Source organism: Dama dama, chromosome 7 (genome assembly GCF_033118175.1).
Source record: "Dama dama isolate Ldn47 chromosome 7, ASM3311817v1, whole genome shotgun sequence".
Classification (NCBI taxonomy): domain Eukaryota; kingdom Metazoa; phylum Chordata; class Mammalia; order Artiodactyla; family Cervidae; genus Dama; species Dama dama.
The window spans coordinates 41,525,275-41,542,515 of NC_083687.1; the positions used below are offsets into that span (position 1 = coordinate 41,525,275).

General features: G+C 41.4%; 1 protein-coding gene across 10 annotated transcripts in view; it reads left to right on the plus strand.

Annotated features, from left to right (window-relative positions):
• KIF13A (kinesin family member 13A) overlaps positions 1-17,241 on the plus strand; it is a 195,048-nt gene that overhangs the window by 108,681 nt on the left and 69,126 nt on the right. For all 10 annotated transcript variants that reach the window (XR_009693639.1, XM_061147540.1, XM_061147544.1 and 7 more), the window contains exons 5-9: positions 4,306-4,398; positions 5,418-5,598; positions 8,356-8,443; positions 10,074-10,208; positions 11,090-11,202. Coding sequence is in view for 9 of the 10 variants with exons in the window: in XM_061147540.1 (XP_061003523.1) it covers positions 4,306-4,398; positions 5,418-5,598; positions 8,356-8,443; positions 10,074-10,208; positions 11,090-11,202 (610 nt within the window). In the remaining variant the exon portion in view is untranslated. The remainder of the gene's footprint in view (positions 1-4,305; positions 4,399-5,417; positions 5,599-8,355; positions 8,444-10,073; positions 10,209-11,089; positions 11,203-17,241) is intronic.

The window sequence follows — 17,241 nt, forward strand, 5'->3', positions numbered from 1 at the left end:
GCTTTTTTATTTTTATTTTTTCAAGTTACTAAATATGAGTCAAAATCTTGAATTACGGTCAGGATGTTTGATCCAGCCAAGTCTTAAAGCATCTTGTCCCCACCCTCACCCCACTCCCTTTCTGGGGGCTGGTTAACCAGTATGGAAGATCAAACGAGATTGCTCCGTTCATCAGTTTGTGCCAAGAAAGCGGTGCTTTTTGAAGGCTTTCGATGGCACTTGGGTCCTGGCGAGGAACCACCATCAGTTTTCACAAACCTGAGCAGAAGCTGTGTTTCGTTCCCCCATCTTCTGCACTACAGGGCTCAGGGCCAGATTTAAGCCTGTGTTTTGGCATGGGCCTTAGGACTACATGTGGAATAAGGGAAGTCCTTTGAGCAAATATATGAAAAAAATATATCAATGGATATGAAAGGTTGGCAACAGGGTGGGTAAGATATTTTCTTTTTTAAAAAAATTAATTTATTTTAATTGGAGGCTAATTATGTTATAATATTGTAGTGGTTTTTGCCATACATTGACATGAATCAGCCATGGGTGTACATGTGTCCCCCATCCTGATACCCCTTCCCACCTCCCTCCCCATCCCATCCCTCAGGGTTGTCCCAGTGCACCGGCTTTGAGTGCCCTGTTTCATGCATCAAACTTGCACTGGTGATCTATTTCACATATAGTAATATACATGCTTCAGTGCTATTCTCTTGAATCATCCCACCCTCGCCTTCTCCCACAGAGTCCAAAAGTCTGTTCTTTATATCTGTGTCTCTTTTGCTGTCTCGCATATAGGGTCATCATTACCATCTTTCTAAACTCCATATTTATGTATTAATATACTGTATTGGTGTTTTTCTTTCTGACTTACTTCACTCTGTATAACAGGCTTCAGTTTCCAGATACTTTCTTAATGAGCACAATACTCTTTTTTTTTTTTTCATTTATTTTTATTAGTTGGAGGCTAATTACTTTACAATATTGTAGTGGGTTTTGTCATACATTGACATGAATCAACCATGGAGTTACATGTATTCCCCATCCCGATCCCCCCTCCCACCTGCCTCTCCATCCGATTCCTCTGGGTCTTCCCAGTGCACCAGGCCCAAGCACTTGTCTCATGCATCCCACCTGGGCTGGTGATATGTTTCACCATAGATAATATACATGCTATTCTCTTGAAACATCCCACCGTCGCCTTCTCCCACAGAGTCCAAAAGTCTGTTCTGTACATCTGCGTCTCTTTTTCTGTTTTGCATATAGGGTTATCATTACCATCTTTCTAAATTCCATATATATGTGTTAGTATACTGTATTGGTCTTTATCTTTCTGGCTTACTTCACTCTGTATAATGGGCTCCAGTTTCACCCATCTCATTAGAACTGATTCAAATGAATTCTTTTTAATGGCTGAGTAATATTCCATGGTGTATATGTACCACAGCTTCCTTATCCATTTGTCTGCTGATGGGCATCTAGGTTGCTTCCATGTTCTGGCTACTATAGACAGTGCTGCAATGAACATTGGGGTGCACGTGTCTATTTCAGATCTGGTTTCCTCGGTGTGTATGCCCAGAAGTGGTATTGCTGGGTCATATGGCAGTTCTATTTCCAGTTTTTTAAGAAATCTCCACACTGTTTTCCATAGTGGCTGTACTAGTTTGCATTCCCACCAACAGTGTAAGAGGGTTCCCTTTTCTCCACACCCTCTCCAGCATTTATTGCTTGTAGACTTTTGGATAGCAGCCATCCTGACTGGCGTGTAATGGTACCTCATTGTGGTTTTGATTTGCATTTCTCTGATAATGAGTGATGTTGAGCATCTTTTCATGTGTTTGTTAGCCATCTGTATGTCTTCTTTGGAGAAATGTCTGTTTAGTTCTTTAGCCCAATTTTTTGACTGGGTCATTTATTTTTTTGGAATTGAGCTGCAGGAGTTGCTTGTATATTTTTGAGATTAATCCTTTGTCTGTTCCTTCATTTGCTATTATTTTCTCCCAATCTGAGGGCTGTCTTTTCACCTTGCTTATAGTTTCCTTTGTTGTGCAAAAGCTTTTAAGTTTCATTAGGTCCCATTTGTTTATTTTTGCTTTTATTTCCAATATTCTGGGAGGTGGGTCATAGAGGATCCTGCTGTGATTCATGTCAGAGAGTGTTTTGCCTATGTTCTCCTCTAGGAGTTTTATAGTTTCTGGTCTTACATTTAGATCTTTAATCCATTTTGAGTTTATTTTTGTGTATGGTGTTAGAAAGTGTTCTAGTTTCCTTCTTTTACAAGTGGTTGACCAGTTTTCCCAGCACCACTTGTTAAAGAGGTTGTCTTTTTTCCATTGTATATCCTTGCCTCCTTTGTTGAAGATAAGGTGTCCATAGGTTCGTGGATTTGTCTCTGGGCTTTCTATTCTGTTCCATTGATCTATATTTCTGTCTTTGGAGCACAATACTCTTATACTTAACTATAACATAAAGGCAATTTTGGAAATGTGTCTTTAGTGGATAAGAATTTTGACAGTACTTTATTCTTCTCCATGTATTTGTGTATGTGTGCATACACATAGTCTTTAGGTAGTCTTCCTAACCCTTATGTTTAAGAAGCCTCTTACAGTTATATTCTTCTTAAAAAAAAAAATCCACATATTCCACCAACATGTTTTAAATGCCTCTTTGGTAGAAGTCAGAAGTTGAAAAATAAGTTTATATAAATTTGACATATTTTCTTCTGATCCAATTTTTTCTTTTACTTTAGCACACATAGAGAACACACATACATACTATTGGACATAAATTTTTGTATTATATATACAGCCTGAACATGACTTTTTGAAAAACTCAACAATGTTTTTGAGTTCTAGCACTGCCTAAACACATAGATTTGTTTTGCTTGTTTTTTTAAGATGATGTATTTAAATATTCCATCATATAAAATACATTTTATGTATCTACTACTCCCTTACTAATTGGCATTTAACTTGATTCCAACTTTCAGTATTATAAATAATGCTGTGTGAACATCCTTTTACTGGGGTCTCCTAGGGAGTGGGTCTCTAGGGCAGATGCCCATAGTGGGCCAGAGAGCCAGGACATATTCCTTTTTCTTGGTACTGTGAGGTTTTCCTTAGAATGGCTGCATTCATTCATTCTCCCACCAACAGTTTATGAAAATACCTATTTCTTCAGTCCAGCTATATTGGATATTTGTCATGTGTTGTTTTTTTTTTTTTTTTGCCAACCTGATGATTGAAAATATTGTTTCATATTTACACTTTTGAGTCCCATTCTGCAGCTGTGATATGTCATAATATAATGAGACTGCTAAAATCAGATGCATGAAAGAAAAACATACACCTAAGAGCTTATGTTATATTGCATTATTTCCAAATGTAAAAGGAATTGTCATTTGGATAAAAAGATTAAACCGACTAATTCTCTGGACAAACATTTATTAAGCATTTCATACGAGGCACTAGGATCACAGAGATAAACAGATTATGGGCTGACATCAGTCAGGGGCTCCAGTAGAGGAAACAGGTACTTCAACCAGTAATTTCTGCACAGAGGAAGGAGAAAATCACTTTAATTTTCTTGATGGTGGGGATTGCATGTTAGAAAGACATCAATTTTAAAAGGCAGTAAACGCCTCATTAAATGTTTAAAAGATTTTCACACCTTTACTCTTCGGCTGGGCACTACATGATATAAACAGTCCATGACAGAACACCCCTAGGAGTCACAGTGAGCTGTAAAAAGATGCACAGATGAGAACTTGTCCCCTAACCCCCATGGGAGCACAGTTAAGAGGTTACCTGTGCTCAGCACACCCCCTCTACCAGTAATGAAATTTCTCAGCACATGGCATGTACTTAGCACCATGCTAGGTGCAGAGGTGCACACACATACCAAGATGTGGGCGACATGGTTCCTGCTCATCAGAAGCTCAGAATCCAGGTGGGGAGACAAGGCAGTTTATATTGAATGACCCTTTCATACTAACTCAGGAAAAGGAACTAAACCGAATTCAAATGATACTTCCATATGACCCACAGACAATGGACAGGAAACTTGAACACCTAGAGAAATGTCTTAGAGGGAAGCAGTGGGTAGAATGATAAATTGTCCCAGGTACAGAGTTATAGTGTAGAAGAATAAATAATAAAATTGCATTCATTATGCTCTTAATCCACAGCCCTGCACATAGTAGGTATGCAATACACTCAACATCTTTTTGGGGTTGAGAGAATGTTATTAGTGACTGGGGCTCAGTTACTAATACAAATATGTCAAGAAAAATCAGTCTTTTTATTTTTGTTTTTTTAGGTCAAGAAGTGGTTTTCAAGTGCCTTGGGGAAGGAATTCTTGAGAAAGCCTTCCAGGGGTATAATGCTTGCATTTTTGCATATGGACAGACAGGTAAGTAGCTGCTTTTCTTTACAGTCAGTGATATTAAATGTTCATTTCTTAAAACAGAAATAGAAAACACTTTGGGAAGTCGTAGAAAAATGCTTCTGACTTCACAGGTTTAGCTGAATTAAATGATCAAAAGTAATCTTTTTGAAGGTTCAACAGTTGTGAAATGAAGTAATTTAAGTGTTAATGAGCATGGTAGTTTCAAACTATTAAGTGTCATTTTCCTAAATTATAGTTTTAACCTGTATTTGAGCTAGAAAAATAATTACCAGTTTCTTAGTACAAATGTTATAGTGAAAAACTGTAGAAAAACTCTTAGTATCTATCATCCTATACAGAGGACTTCACTAGGATATAGAAGTGATGATAGGTTATTAAACAAAACTAGACTAGGGGTTCAGCAATTAACACTGTAAGCCACCCATTATTTCAACTATAAAGTTGGAATAAATTAATTAAATGGTAATAATACTGCCTATTGTCACATTACAGGACATCAAGGAGAATATATAGCAAAGCACTTTCAAAAGTGTGAAATATTTTGTGGGTAAAATATGTTAATGTTACTTGATGTATAGTTGATATTTACACACTTTTTAAAGCTTTCTGTCATATATTGGAGTATAGTTGATTAACAGTGTTGTGTTAGTTTCAGGAGTCCAGCCAAATGATTGTTGTACATATTTAGGCTGTTACATAATCTCAAACAGAGTTCCCTGTACTATACAGTAGTTCCTTTTTACTATATATACTTTTAGAGATTACATATTTGTAGCGCTTACATTGGTACGCATCCATCTGGAGGTACCCTCTGGGTCTCACAGTGAAAGTCAGACTGGCGGTCAGGAGTGTAATAGTGTAAATAGTAACTCTGGTGTCTGAGGGCCTGGCTCTGGGGGCCAGATTGTCTGTCTCCTTCTGCTGTGTGACCTTGGCCGATGTGTAGGATACACTTGTACGACTGAAGCGTTACACATTGCCTCCTCGTCCATCCTCCTCTCTTTCTGCTCACCTTTCTCCAGGCTCAGGAAAATCCTTCTCCATGATGGGCAATGCTGAGCAGCGAGGCCTCATCCCAAGGCTCTGCTGTGCTTTATTTCAAAGGATCTCTCTGGAGCAGAATGAGTCACAGACCTTTAAAGTGGAAGTATCCTATATGGAAATTTATAATGAGAAAGTCCGGGATCTTTTAGACCCCAAAGGGTAAGTTAGTGGTTGACACAAACCTTATAATGGGGGTAGTAATTTTAAATGATCCTGAAGTTAAAGCTGCAAGTGAGTTTATGTGTTTGAAGCCCTCGGTCACCACTCCCGTTTCAGTTCGTTTACTGAGAGATCATCAGCTTCTCAAAGTCTGTCGTTATACCCAGGATTCAAAGTGTATCCTACACTCGTGTATAAAGTTGCTTACCCATGCCATTTAGATGCCTGTTTTTACTGTTTTGGTATTTTTGCCACTACGGTTTATTCGTATTTATTCATTGAGTTAAGAATGACACAGTGGTCTTTCCATCTGCTCTAAATCGGAGGTGAAGCGGTCGAAGGTTTCAAATGACCTGGCCTAGACAAGCCATTCTCTTCCATGGATGTACATTGGAATCACTCGGAGGCTTTTTAATGCATTACTGGCCTGAGCCCCTCCCATAGGGCTGATGATTCAGTAGACCCAGGAGGAAACCCAGGCATCTGTATTTTTTAAAAACTAGGTGATAAAAGCCAGATGAGTTTGATTCATAGAGGAAGGAAAGGGCCGTTTACCTTTTAATTAAAATTTTTATTGATTTAAGAATAATATATATAAAAATTTAGAAAGTAGGTAAAGTGTAAGAAGAGTAAAAATGGCCTATAATCCTCAAAAATAACTGCTGTTAACACTTTATGCATTTTGGTGTCTTAGATCTATGGAGTGGATATGTAGTGTGTGTGTTGAGGTGCTTCTCTGAATACAATTCAGTATCCTGAATTTTTTATATAATATGATGAATACTTTCTCATGTTATTAAAAATATTTTTTAAATACTTTCAGCAGCTGTATAATCAAGGGTATAATCAGAGGTATAAGATAAAAATTATGGATGGCAAGGAAGTGACCCAGTCACCGGAAATGTTTTTACTTTTAGCTAATAACTGTGTAATGCATATGAAAGAACATTTAGGGATCGGGATGGGGAACACATGTAAATCCATGGCTGATTCATGTCAACGTATGCCAAAAACCACTACAATATTGTAAGGTAATTAGCCTCCAACTAATAAAAATAAAAAATAATTAAAAAAAGAGCATTTATGATACATGTAAGATATAAAGAATAATAAAATCAATGACTGTCCTGCTCACCATTTGGCTTAATAAATGGAACGTTTTTATGCTGCTCATTATCTTCCTTCTCTTTAAGAGTCTATGCGTAATTTTGTAGTTTTTACCTGCATATGGCTTCATAATATGTTTGTCCTTTGATGACTTGCTACTTTTCCCCTCAATGGTTGGTTTGTTCTGATGCATGCAGTACTAGCGCGTTAATTCTCACTGCCCTCTGGTGTCCCACTGTGCGAGATACCGTCGTTCATTCATTTGATCTCCTCTCGCTCCTGCGGCCCCCACTTTTCGCCGCAGCTGCCCTGCCCTGAGCATCCCTGTACACCCCTGCTGGCGCACAATTGCAGGAGTGTCTAGGGGCTGCGTCTAGGAGTGGGAGTATGGGTCACAAGCTGCGGAAGCTCCAGCCTTGGCATTACAAAACTGTTCCCCAGAACAGCTGTACCAGTTTACGCTCCCCCCAGTGGCGTACAAGAATCCCGGGTGTTAGACACCATCGGAAGGACTTGATATTGTGCTTGATTTACTTTTTCTTGCCCACGAATAGCGATAGTCTCTGATGACGCAAACGGAGTGAGCCAGGTTCTGGAGGCATGGGCAGCTAGGCAGCTCTCTTGAACTGGTGCACTTGGTCTGCCCTTGTCTCAAATACAACAGAATTGCTCATTGTCGTATTGAATTCTTCAAGCTTAAAATGAAGTTAGTAAAGCCAGCTTTATGGAGTTGTGAGATTTAAGATTGAGATAACTGAGAAGTTTTTTAGGGAGCAAGGTCTAGATTTAGGGATGTGCGCATTCTTAGTTTCTTCTTGCCACATTTGAGTGATGCTAGGCATTGACTCTTGGTTTGAAAAGTGATCAGTATTTGATGCCACGAAATATGTGACATAATGCAATATGGCCATAATATATATTATATATAGTTTTACTTTTCATCTCAGTTGTCTGTCGATAAGCTCTTCAAGTGGGTCCCAAACCAGGTTTGCCTTTTAAAAATTCAGGAGTCCTGAAATCTTGACCAGCAGAGCCAGTTCTCAATATAGAATAATAATTATCAGTAACTACAAACAACTACTGTCCTGTAACATCATTCTTTGTATAAAATGGTCAGCACAGATCAGCATAAATCAGTGCTCCTAATCTGAAAGGGTAGATTAAAAGTAAAACATTTTAATATTGTTCAATTCTTGCTTAAAACTGTTAAGACATTACTTATTGAGAATATGCTTACTTATAAAATAGCCTAAAGGTTACATTCAGTACTGTTTGCTCTTTGCTTCATTTCCCTCTCCCCACCCCATGTGAAATTAAAGTTCATCTACTAAAACAAGTTAGCCTAACCTAGTATTCTGTGTGCTGGTTGTTTAGTTTGGGAGTAGAGATAGAATTTTTAAAATAGTATGTTACTTTAAATAGAAATCAGAGTATAAAAGACATTACTCATAAGGCATGATGTTTTGCTAATCCAAGCTTTTAGAATAGTTTTTTTTTTTTTTTTCCTTAGAATAGTTTTTGATCGTTAAAAGAAAAATTCTTTTGAAATTGCAATCTTAATTTCTGAGTACTTTTGCAGGTACTTTTTTTAAGAGAGAAAATCTCCAAGTTGGGTATGATTCATTCATTCCTTTTTCCTTTCTCTTCAAGGAGTAGACAGTCTCTTAAAGTTCGAGAGCATAAAGTTTTGGGACCATATGTAGATGGTTTATCCCAACTGGCTGTCACTAGTTTTGAGGTAAGTGTCATTTGAAAAAAAAAAAAAAAAAAAGATATTAAAAGCTGACAGTAAATTGAAGTGTATAGATCATATTGAATATATTTTTATGTGAATGCTTTATGGCATATTGTTACAATTCATGGTCTCAGAAACCCAGTATCAACCACCCCAAACAGAAAATAAAGACTTTTAATCAGTCTTTAAGCCGCTTGGTTTTGGAGGGTTTGCAGTGTTGCTGGGAGGCCCAGCATCCTGAGGTTGCTGAATATTTTCATGAATAGCACTCTATTGAAACTCTTCTCCCTAAGGTTGCCAGTGATGTCCTTCTGGACAGATGTAAACACTGTTTGGTTGTTATTTCAACCCTTTCTCTTTGACTGTGTCTCCGATCTTAGTTTGCATTCCTTTTCACTCTTCTGATTCTTCTGTTTTTTTGAACTGATCTCCCTCCATTGACCAATCTGTTTCTTTTTCCTACTCCTTGAAATGAACGAAGACCCCTCTGGTGGGAAAGTGCAAAGTCAGCACTTGTGCTTAGGTGCCTGGCTGAGCGTCACTGGGGCCAGTGACTGTCTCCTCCTGTCACTTATTAGTAAGAGTTGGGGTGTCCGTGATTTGTATCCAGTTCTGCCTCTTATTGGGCTCTCCAAGTGACTCAGTGGTAAAGGATCTGCCTGCCAAGCAGAAGATGTGGGTTCAATCCCTGGGTCAGGAAGATCCCCTGGAGAAGGAAACGGCAACCCTATCCAGTATTCTTACCTGGGAAATCCTATGGATTGAGGAGCTTGGTGGGCTACAGTCCATAGGGTCGCAAAAGAGTCAGACATGACTTAGCAACTAAAAAGCAAACAACTGCCTCTTATTAGATGTGGGAAGAGTTATTTGACCTCCATGAACTTCAGTGTCCTATGTGTATAATCAGATAAATACTTCTTTTGTAATATTCATCAAACATTGTTTAAGAGTCTTAGGTTCCGGGTGTTCTAAAGCAGGTTTTTCAGAGTCGAATAAGGAAAATTCCCTGTCCTGAGAGAGCCACAGTGTTGTAAATTCACTGCATGAAAGTGTTGGTCATTCAGCCATGTCCAACTGTCTGCAGCCCCATGGACTGTAGCCCACCAGCCTCCTCTGTTCATGAGATTCTTCAGGCAAGAATACTGGAGTGGATTGCCATTCCCTTCTCTAGGGGATCTTCCCAACTCAGGGATTGAACCCAAGTCTCCTGCATTGCAGGCAGATTCTTTACTGTCTGAACCACCAGGGAAGCCCCTTGTTGGAGAAGGGAGGCTACTAATCATACAGAAGAGAGCTGTGCAAGAGAGTCAGAATAAAATAAGGTCATCATTGCTATTGAGTATCTGAGCACAGTAAATGTTAGCTCTTTTCTCCTTAGGAACTTGCAGAGGGAAAAATAGGTACTCAACCGAGAAAGGAGACAGTTTTAGTTTGGAAAGAATGGGTGAAACATTTCATCCACTAGAAAGCACTGAGGGAGTGGAAGTTTGAGCCGGGCTCTGTGGAAGAGAGGTGAGAGGTTTACATGCAAGGGTGGTGACGGAATGCGTCATAATTAATACATCCATGGGTGGGCAGGACACTGTTCTTAGGGATTTTTTGCTTAGAATGTTTTTCTTGTGCCTGCCTCTAGGACATTGAGTCACTGATGTCTGAGGGAAACAAGTCTCGGACAGTAGCTGCAACCAACATGAATGAAGAAAGCAGCCGCTCCCACGCTGTGTTCAACATCGTCATCACGCAGACGCTATACGACCTGCAGTCTGGGGTGAGCGATCGGGTAGAATGGGTGACAGTGAAGGGGCTCACAGTACCTGCCTGGGTGAACCGCTCCGTGGCTGGATTCGGTTCCTGCTCTTCTGCTTACTGGATCAGCTGCTCTGCTTACATCATGTAATGTGTTAGGTCTTTCCCTCGTAGCTCTATGATAGGGAACCCACCTGCCAATGCAGGAGACGTGGGTTCAATCTCTGAGTCGAGGAGATGTCCTGGAAAAAGAAATGGCAACCCACTCAAGTATTCTTGCCTGGGAAATCCCATGGACAGAGGAGCCTGGTGGGCTGTAGTCCATGGGGTCGCAAAAGGGTCGGACTCGACTCAGAGACTAAACAAAGCAACAACTTTAAATATAACATTAAAAAAATGGAATCCTTGTATAAACGCTCTAAAGACCATGATGCTGTCACCATACCTCTTTTAATATGTATCCTTCCATAGTGAAATTCCCCTAGAAACAGCTGGGTTTACCTCATAGTCACTAAAAAATATGAAAGAGGAAACCACGACATTCAGCCTAAAGATAGCTTTAAAAAAAAAAAAAGTGAAGGATTTGACCTAAATGTGCAGGAACCCTCATGTCCTAGAATGTTCTCATGGATGCATAAAAGCTCCAGCTTTCTAAATATATTCTGAAAGGGCCAGTGCACTTGCTACCCAGCCACAAAGCAGAATTCCATGCTGCCACACCGACTTTTAATTTTTAGCCTAAAACTGCTAGTCCAAAGAACTCTTCTTACCATTTAAAATCTTCTCAAGTTTGCCTCCTTGAAGCAAGACGGCTTCCGTGGTGGTGCTGACGCCTGCGTGGGTATCGCTGTGGTTTCTGTACTCACGTCTGTCTGTCGTTTCTCTCTCGTCTCCCACAACTAGAACTCAGGGGAGAAGGTGAGCAAGGTGAGTTTGGTGGACCTGGCGGGCAGCGAGAGAGTGTCTAAAACCGGAGCTGCGGGAGAGCGCCTGAAGGAAGGCAGCAACATTAACAAGTAAGGGGCCTGTGCGATTCCCACGGGAAACCCCAACGTCCCACCAGCTTCCTGTGTGTCCGGGCAACTTGTCCCCTTATGGTCAGATGGCTCTGATCACAGCTGGTTCAGAGTCTGTGTAGCTTTAGTGAAATGGGTTGAAGAAAAACATCGGCCTGCCTCTGTTGAGATGCATGAGGTTTATTTAAGTAAAACAGCACGAGGCAGCCGGGTTCCAGCAATGTCCATACAAACACCCAGAATATCATTGTATAATGTAATTAATCTTATGTAAATGCAAGTAGCAGTTTTAGAAATCAAATCATAGTTTCGAGCTAACTCTAGGAGCTTATTCTAAAGAGAAAATCTACTTCAAATCCCTTTGTAAGGCTAATACTTGTCTTCCCTCGTGGCTCAGTAGTAAAGAATCCACCTGCCAATGCAGAAGATGCAGGTTCAATCCCTGGATCAGGAAAATCCCCTGAAGAAGGAAATGGCAACCCACTCCAGTATTCTTGCCTGGGAAATCCCATGGACAGAGGAGCCTGGTGGGCTACAGTCCGTGGGATCCCAAAAGAGTTGGACATGACTTAGCAACTAAACAACAGAAACAATATCTTCCCCCCAAAAGTAACAGTTATAGAATAACTGCCATCTTGAAATCTCATTCTTTGCCTTGAGTGCCTGTAGCGTGCCCAGGGATGCGGGGAAGGCTGAAGGAGAGCTGAGGGGTGCAGGGTGTGTAGGAGTTGGCCTATTGGACAAGGAGGTGAAGGCTTTCAGGGGAGGGTACAGCAAAGGCGCAAATGAAGGATTAGTTCATTCATTTTCTAATTATTTATTTGTTTGCACTGGTCTTAGTTGTAGCATGTAGGATCTTACTTCCCCCTACCAGGGACCGAACCCATGTGCCCTGCATTGGAAGGTGGACTGACTCTTAGCCACTGGACCACCAGGGAAGTCCTAAAGGGCTGGTTCTTTGGGACGTGCTGTCCAAGGATGCCCCCTGATGAGCCAGAGAAGTCCGTCTTCCCCAGCATGAGAGGGAGCAGAGTTTGCCCTTTGAGGCATGTATGCTTGAGCAGGACTGCCTGGGTCATTCCTGCCTCTCCTCCACTTACTAGATGCAGATGTATCCCGAGCAAGCGGATGTACCTTCCTTTTTCTCATCTGTATAATGAGGACAGTAACAGTATCTGCTTCATTGAGTTGTTGGGGATTAAGTGCCCGGAATGTGCTTAGAACAATGCCTAACACGTAGTATGCACTGAAGAAATAGTAATGGCTCTAGCCATTATTTTTATAGCTTGTGTAAACAGCATAATCATTATTTCAGGTTCAGCAGAAAGAAACATGGTTTGTACATGTATGTTTCTTTTGAGACATAATGACTTGGGCTTTGTATGTATACCAGATAGCTGATTCACTTTGCCTTACAACAGAAACTGGTACAATGTTGTAAAGCAGCTATACTCCAAGAAAAAAATTAATGAAAAAGAAATAACTTGGGGTTTTGTTTAGGCCAGAAGGGGACAAGAGATAATAGGTTCAGGAACATCTTAGTGCAGCTTGCATTGCAAAATGGCACTAGCACATTGTAATCTCACAAAAGTTTGCAAAAGTAGCAGTGAACTATCACCCCCTCTATCAAATGGGCGTAGCCGTGCTCACTGCACAGGCTGCTGCTTGAGGGGGTCAACTCCCAGTCAGTCTGTCTCTTGCTCTGATAACAAAGGATTTTGCTCTGTTTCATGACAAAGCGTTGTAGCAGCCCAGACTGGCATACAGCTCTGCATTTTGAAATGAGTACAAGACAGGGAACTCTGTTCAGCGTTATGTGCCAGGCTGGATGGGAGGGGAGCGTAGGGAAGAATGGATACATGTGTACCTATGGCTGAGTCCCTTTGTCCTCCACCTGAAACTATCACAACATTGTTCATCGGCTAAACTCCAATATAAAATAAAAAGTTTTTAAAATGCAGAATACAGAATAAAATAAGTAAATGCGTGCACACAGCAGGATGGAGAAACAGAAATGGGGGTGTGAGGAAGCAGGCACCAAAGAAAAGATTGTCATCACTCCTGGAGGTTTGTGTACTGGTGCTCAACCATGCCAGCTGTCGGCCTGTGCCTGCACTTATGGGCACACACTGGGAGTTCTCTAAATTCATGGAAATTGAGAGTATGACTGGCCTTGACGTGTAAGGATCACCAACTTCTGTTACCCTCTTACTAGGTACACTAGGCACTATACTGTGTACTCTGTTGTAATAATTCATCTGAGCCTCACGTCACCATTTTATAGACGAGGAAACCAAGGCAGAGAGCAGTTAAATAATATGGCCAAGGTCACAGGGCTCTAAGCGTGGATCTTAGACTTGGTTGTAGGTAGTTTGGCTCCAGAGCCAAGGCTCACTCACTGACCTGCCCAAGTATTGTGTTGGCCTGGGAGAATCCTGACTGATTTTTGTCCCAGAGGAAATGTTAATAGTGCCCCCCCTCAATTTGGACACTAAATTATATAGTGTCTCAAACTGGCCTACCTCAAGGCCACACATGATTTAGATATTCCAGCTACTGGCTCTTTTGCATTATGATTTAATGAATTGAATGGATTTCTCTTAGCATCCTGCTGTCTTTCCTTATGTGGCTCTTTCACAAATGGATGTATGTATTCCTTACTACTAGTCTGTGAGATACCTACATTTTTAGGGTTCTTTTAGTTTGGGGACACTTTCATATGCATTATTTCATGTGAAGTTCATTATATGTATTTATATCTCTGTTTAAGGATGAGGAAACTGATGGTTGGAGAGAGACATTTATATAATACGAATAAAAGCTGGGCAGGCCTCTACTATGTGTCTGGCACATTAAATGTGGAGATGCAAGAGGAACTTTGTTGTTGACAGAATACTGCCTCCCTGTCCCCAAATACATCCAAGTCCTAATTCCCAAAACATGTGCATACATTACCTCACAAAGGGATTTCGCAGGTGTCATTAAGTTAAAGATGTTGCAATGAGAAGATTATTTGGATCAGTTCAGTGCAGTTCAGTCACTCAGTTCTGTCTGACTCTTTGTGACCCCATGGACTGCACTACACCAGGCCTTCCTGTCCATCACCAACTCCCGGAGCTTGCTGAAACTCATGTCCATCAAGTCAGTGATGCCATCCAACCACCTCATCCTCTGTCATCCCCTTCTTCTCCAGCCTTCAATCTTTCCCAGCATCAGGATCTTTTCCAATGAGTCAGTTCTTCACAGCAAATGGCCAGAGTACTGGAGTTTCAGCTTCAGCATCTGTCCTTCCAATGAACATTCAGGACTGATTTCCTTTAGGATGGACTGGTTGGATCTCCTTGCAGTCCAAGGGACTCTCAAGAGTCTTCTCCAACACCACAGTTCAAAAGCACCTTTTCAGTGCTCAGCTTTCTTTATGGTCCAGCTCTTACATTCATACATGACTGCTGGAAAAACCATAGCTTTGACTAGAAGGACCTTTCTTAGCATAGTAACATCTCTGCTTTTTAATATGCTGTCTAGGTTGGTCATATTTTTTCTTCCAAGGAGCAAGTGTCTTTTTATTTCATGGCTGCAGTCATCATCTACAGTGATTTTGTAGCCCAAGAAAATAAAATCTCTCACTGTTTCCATTGTTTCCCCATCTATTTGCCATGAAATGATGGGACCAGATGCCATGATCTTAGTTTTTTGAATATTGAGTTTTAACCCAGCCATTTCACTCTCCTGTTTCAATTTCATCAAGAGGTTCTTTAGTTCTTCTTTGCTTTCTGCCATAAGGGTGGTGTCATCTGCATTTCTGAGGTTATTGATATTTCTCCCAGAAATCTTGATTCCAGCTTGTGCTTCATCCAGCTCAGCATTTCGCATGATGTACTCTGCATGTAAGTCATAAGCAGGGTGACAATATACAGCCTTGACATACTCCTTTCCCAATTTGGAACCAGTCCATTGTTCCATGTCTGGTTCTAACTGTTGCTTCTTGAGCTGCATACAGATTTCTCAGGAGGCAGGTAAGGTGGTCTGGTATTCCCATCTCTTGAAGAATTTTCCACAATTTGTTGTGATCCACACAGTCAAAGGCTTTACCGTAGTCAATGAAGAAGTATATGTTTTTCTGAAATTCTCTTGCTTTTTTGATGAACCAACAGATGTTGGCAATTTGATCTTTTGTTCCTCTGCCTTTTCTAAATCCAGCTTGAACATCTGGAAGTTCTCAGTTTACTTACTGTTGAAGCCTGGCTTAGAGAATTTTCAGCATTACTTTGCTAGCATGTGAGATGAGCAGGTCTGTTGTCATCACAGAACCCCTTACAAGTGAAAGGAGGTCGGAGAGCCAGTGTCAGAGTGACATGGGGTGAGAAAGACCCCATAGCTCACTGCTCACATGTGGGTGGAGGGAGGGGCCATTAGCCAAGAGACAGGGGCACCTGTGGAAGTTGGAAAAGGCAAGGACACTTTTAGCCCAGAGAAACCCGTTCTGGACTTCCAGCCTCCAGAACTATAAGATGATTGGTGTGGTTTTGAGCCACTACCCCTGTGATTATTTGTTACAGCATGATTACTCCCCTTGAAGAGGAACACATAGGTTGAGATACAGTAAGTTATTAATACTTAATCTGAAAAAGCAAAAGGCACATTAGAAGTGCTACATCACCCAGCACTGAAGCATGAAACTGGTTTTTTTTTTTAAGACACATTTACCAGTCCATGGGTGTTTGCCAAGTTGGTCTTGTGCTTTTCCCAAAATAGCTGGCTCGAAGGGAGTGGAGCTGTGTCTGAGCCCTCTCCCTTGAACCTCAGTCCAGGGCTGTTTTCATCCCCCCAGCTGTCTCTCTCGGCTCCCTGAATGGGTCCATGTATGCCAGGCTCCCACCGCGGATCCAGATCTGCACCAGGAGTCCTCCAACTCTCCACGTGGTCACTGGTTTAATGGGACATCTTACAGTATGATCATGCCCTGAGGTCTGCACAGCTGTCTTAGAGACCTTCATAGAAAGAGAGTCCCACAGGTTTTTACCTGCAGTTCCAAAACCCACAGTGAAGTCACTTAGTTGTGTCTGACTCTTTGTGACCCCATGGACTGTAGCCCACCAGGCTCCTCTCTCCATGGAACTCTCCAGGGAAGAATACTGGACTAGGTTGCCATTTCCTTCTCCAGGGGATCTTCCTGACCCAGGGATCGAACCCCGGTCTCCCGCACTGCAGGCAGACCACCAGCCATCAGGGAAGCCAAAGTGCTCTGAAAACCAAATGCTTTTCCTGTTTCCTTTGTAGTTCACTCGTTGGGGAACCCTCACCTGAACTCAGATGAGGTCTCTGTCTTCACTTATGGTCTTTATTTACTCATTTAGTGTGGCCATTCATATGTTTAGCTGTACAAATGTTCATGAATTTTACTATGGGCTGCTGTCCCAGATCCCCCCAGTGGTCATACGTAATAGTGTATGCACTGAACTTCCTAAAATCCAAAAACATTCTGAATTCCAAAACAAACGTGGCCCTAAGGCTATCAGATAAGAGATAAGTGGACCTGTACTGTTTTGCTCCATCTAGCAAATAAGTGTCGAACACTGACTGGGCATAAGAAGAAAGGGTGACGAAGATGAGACCCTGGCCTTGGGAAGTTCAGGATCCAGTGGGGAAGGAGATCTTTGGTAGGGGAGTGGAGGAGGAGGGAGTGATATTAATACATTAAGTGCCAGAAAACTTACATACAAGGTGAGGTGCGGACATGAATGACGACACAGCTGGAAGGTTTGGGAGGCTTCCCAGAGGAGATACAGGAGTTTCTTAGTTACAGAAACTAAGGGTGTGACCCTTTTGTGCCTCAGTTTCTTCACCCGTAAAATGTGGATGAGGAAACTCTCTGAGTGGGGCTGTTGTGGGGATTAAATTAGTGACGACTTGTAGCCCACTTAGAACACTACCCACTTAGAGCCTACCGGTAGGAAGCTCTCTGTAAGTGTGTCCTAGTAACGGAAATAAATAATGTATCGAATCTGCTACCCATTAGTTCCACAAATGGCTTTCTAA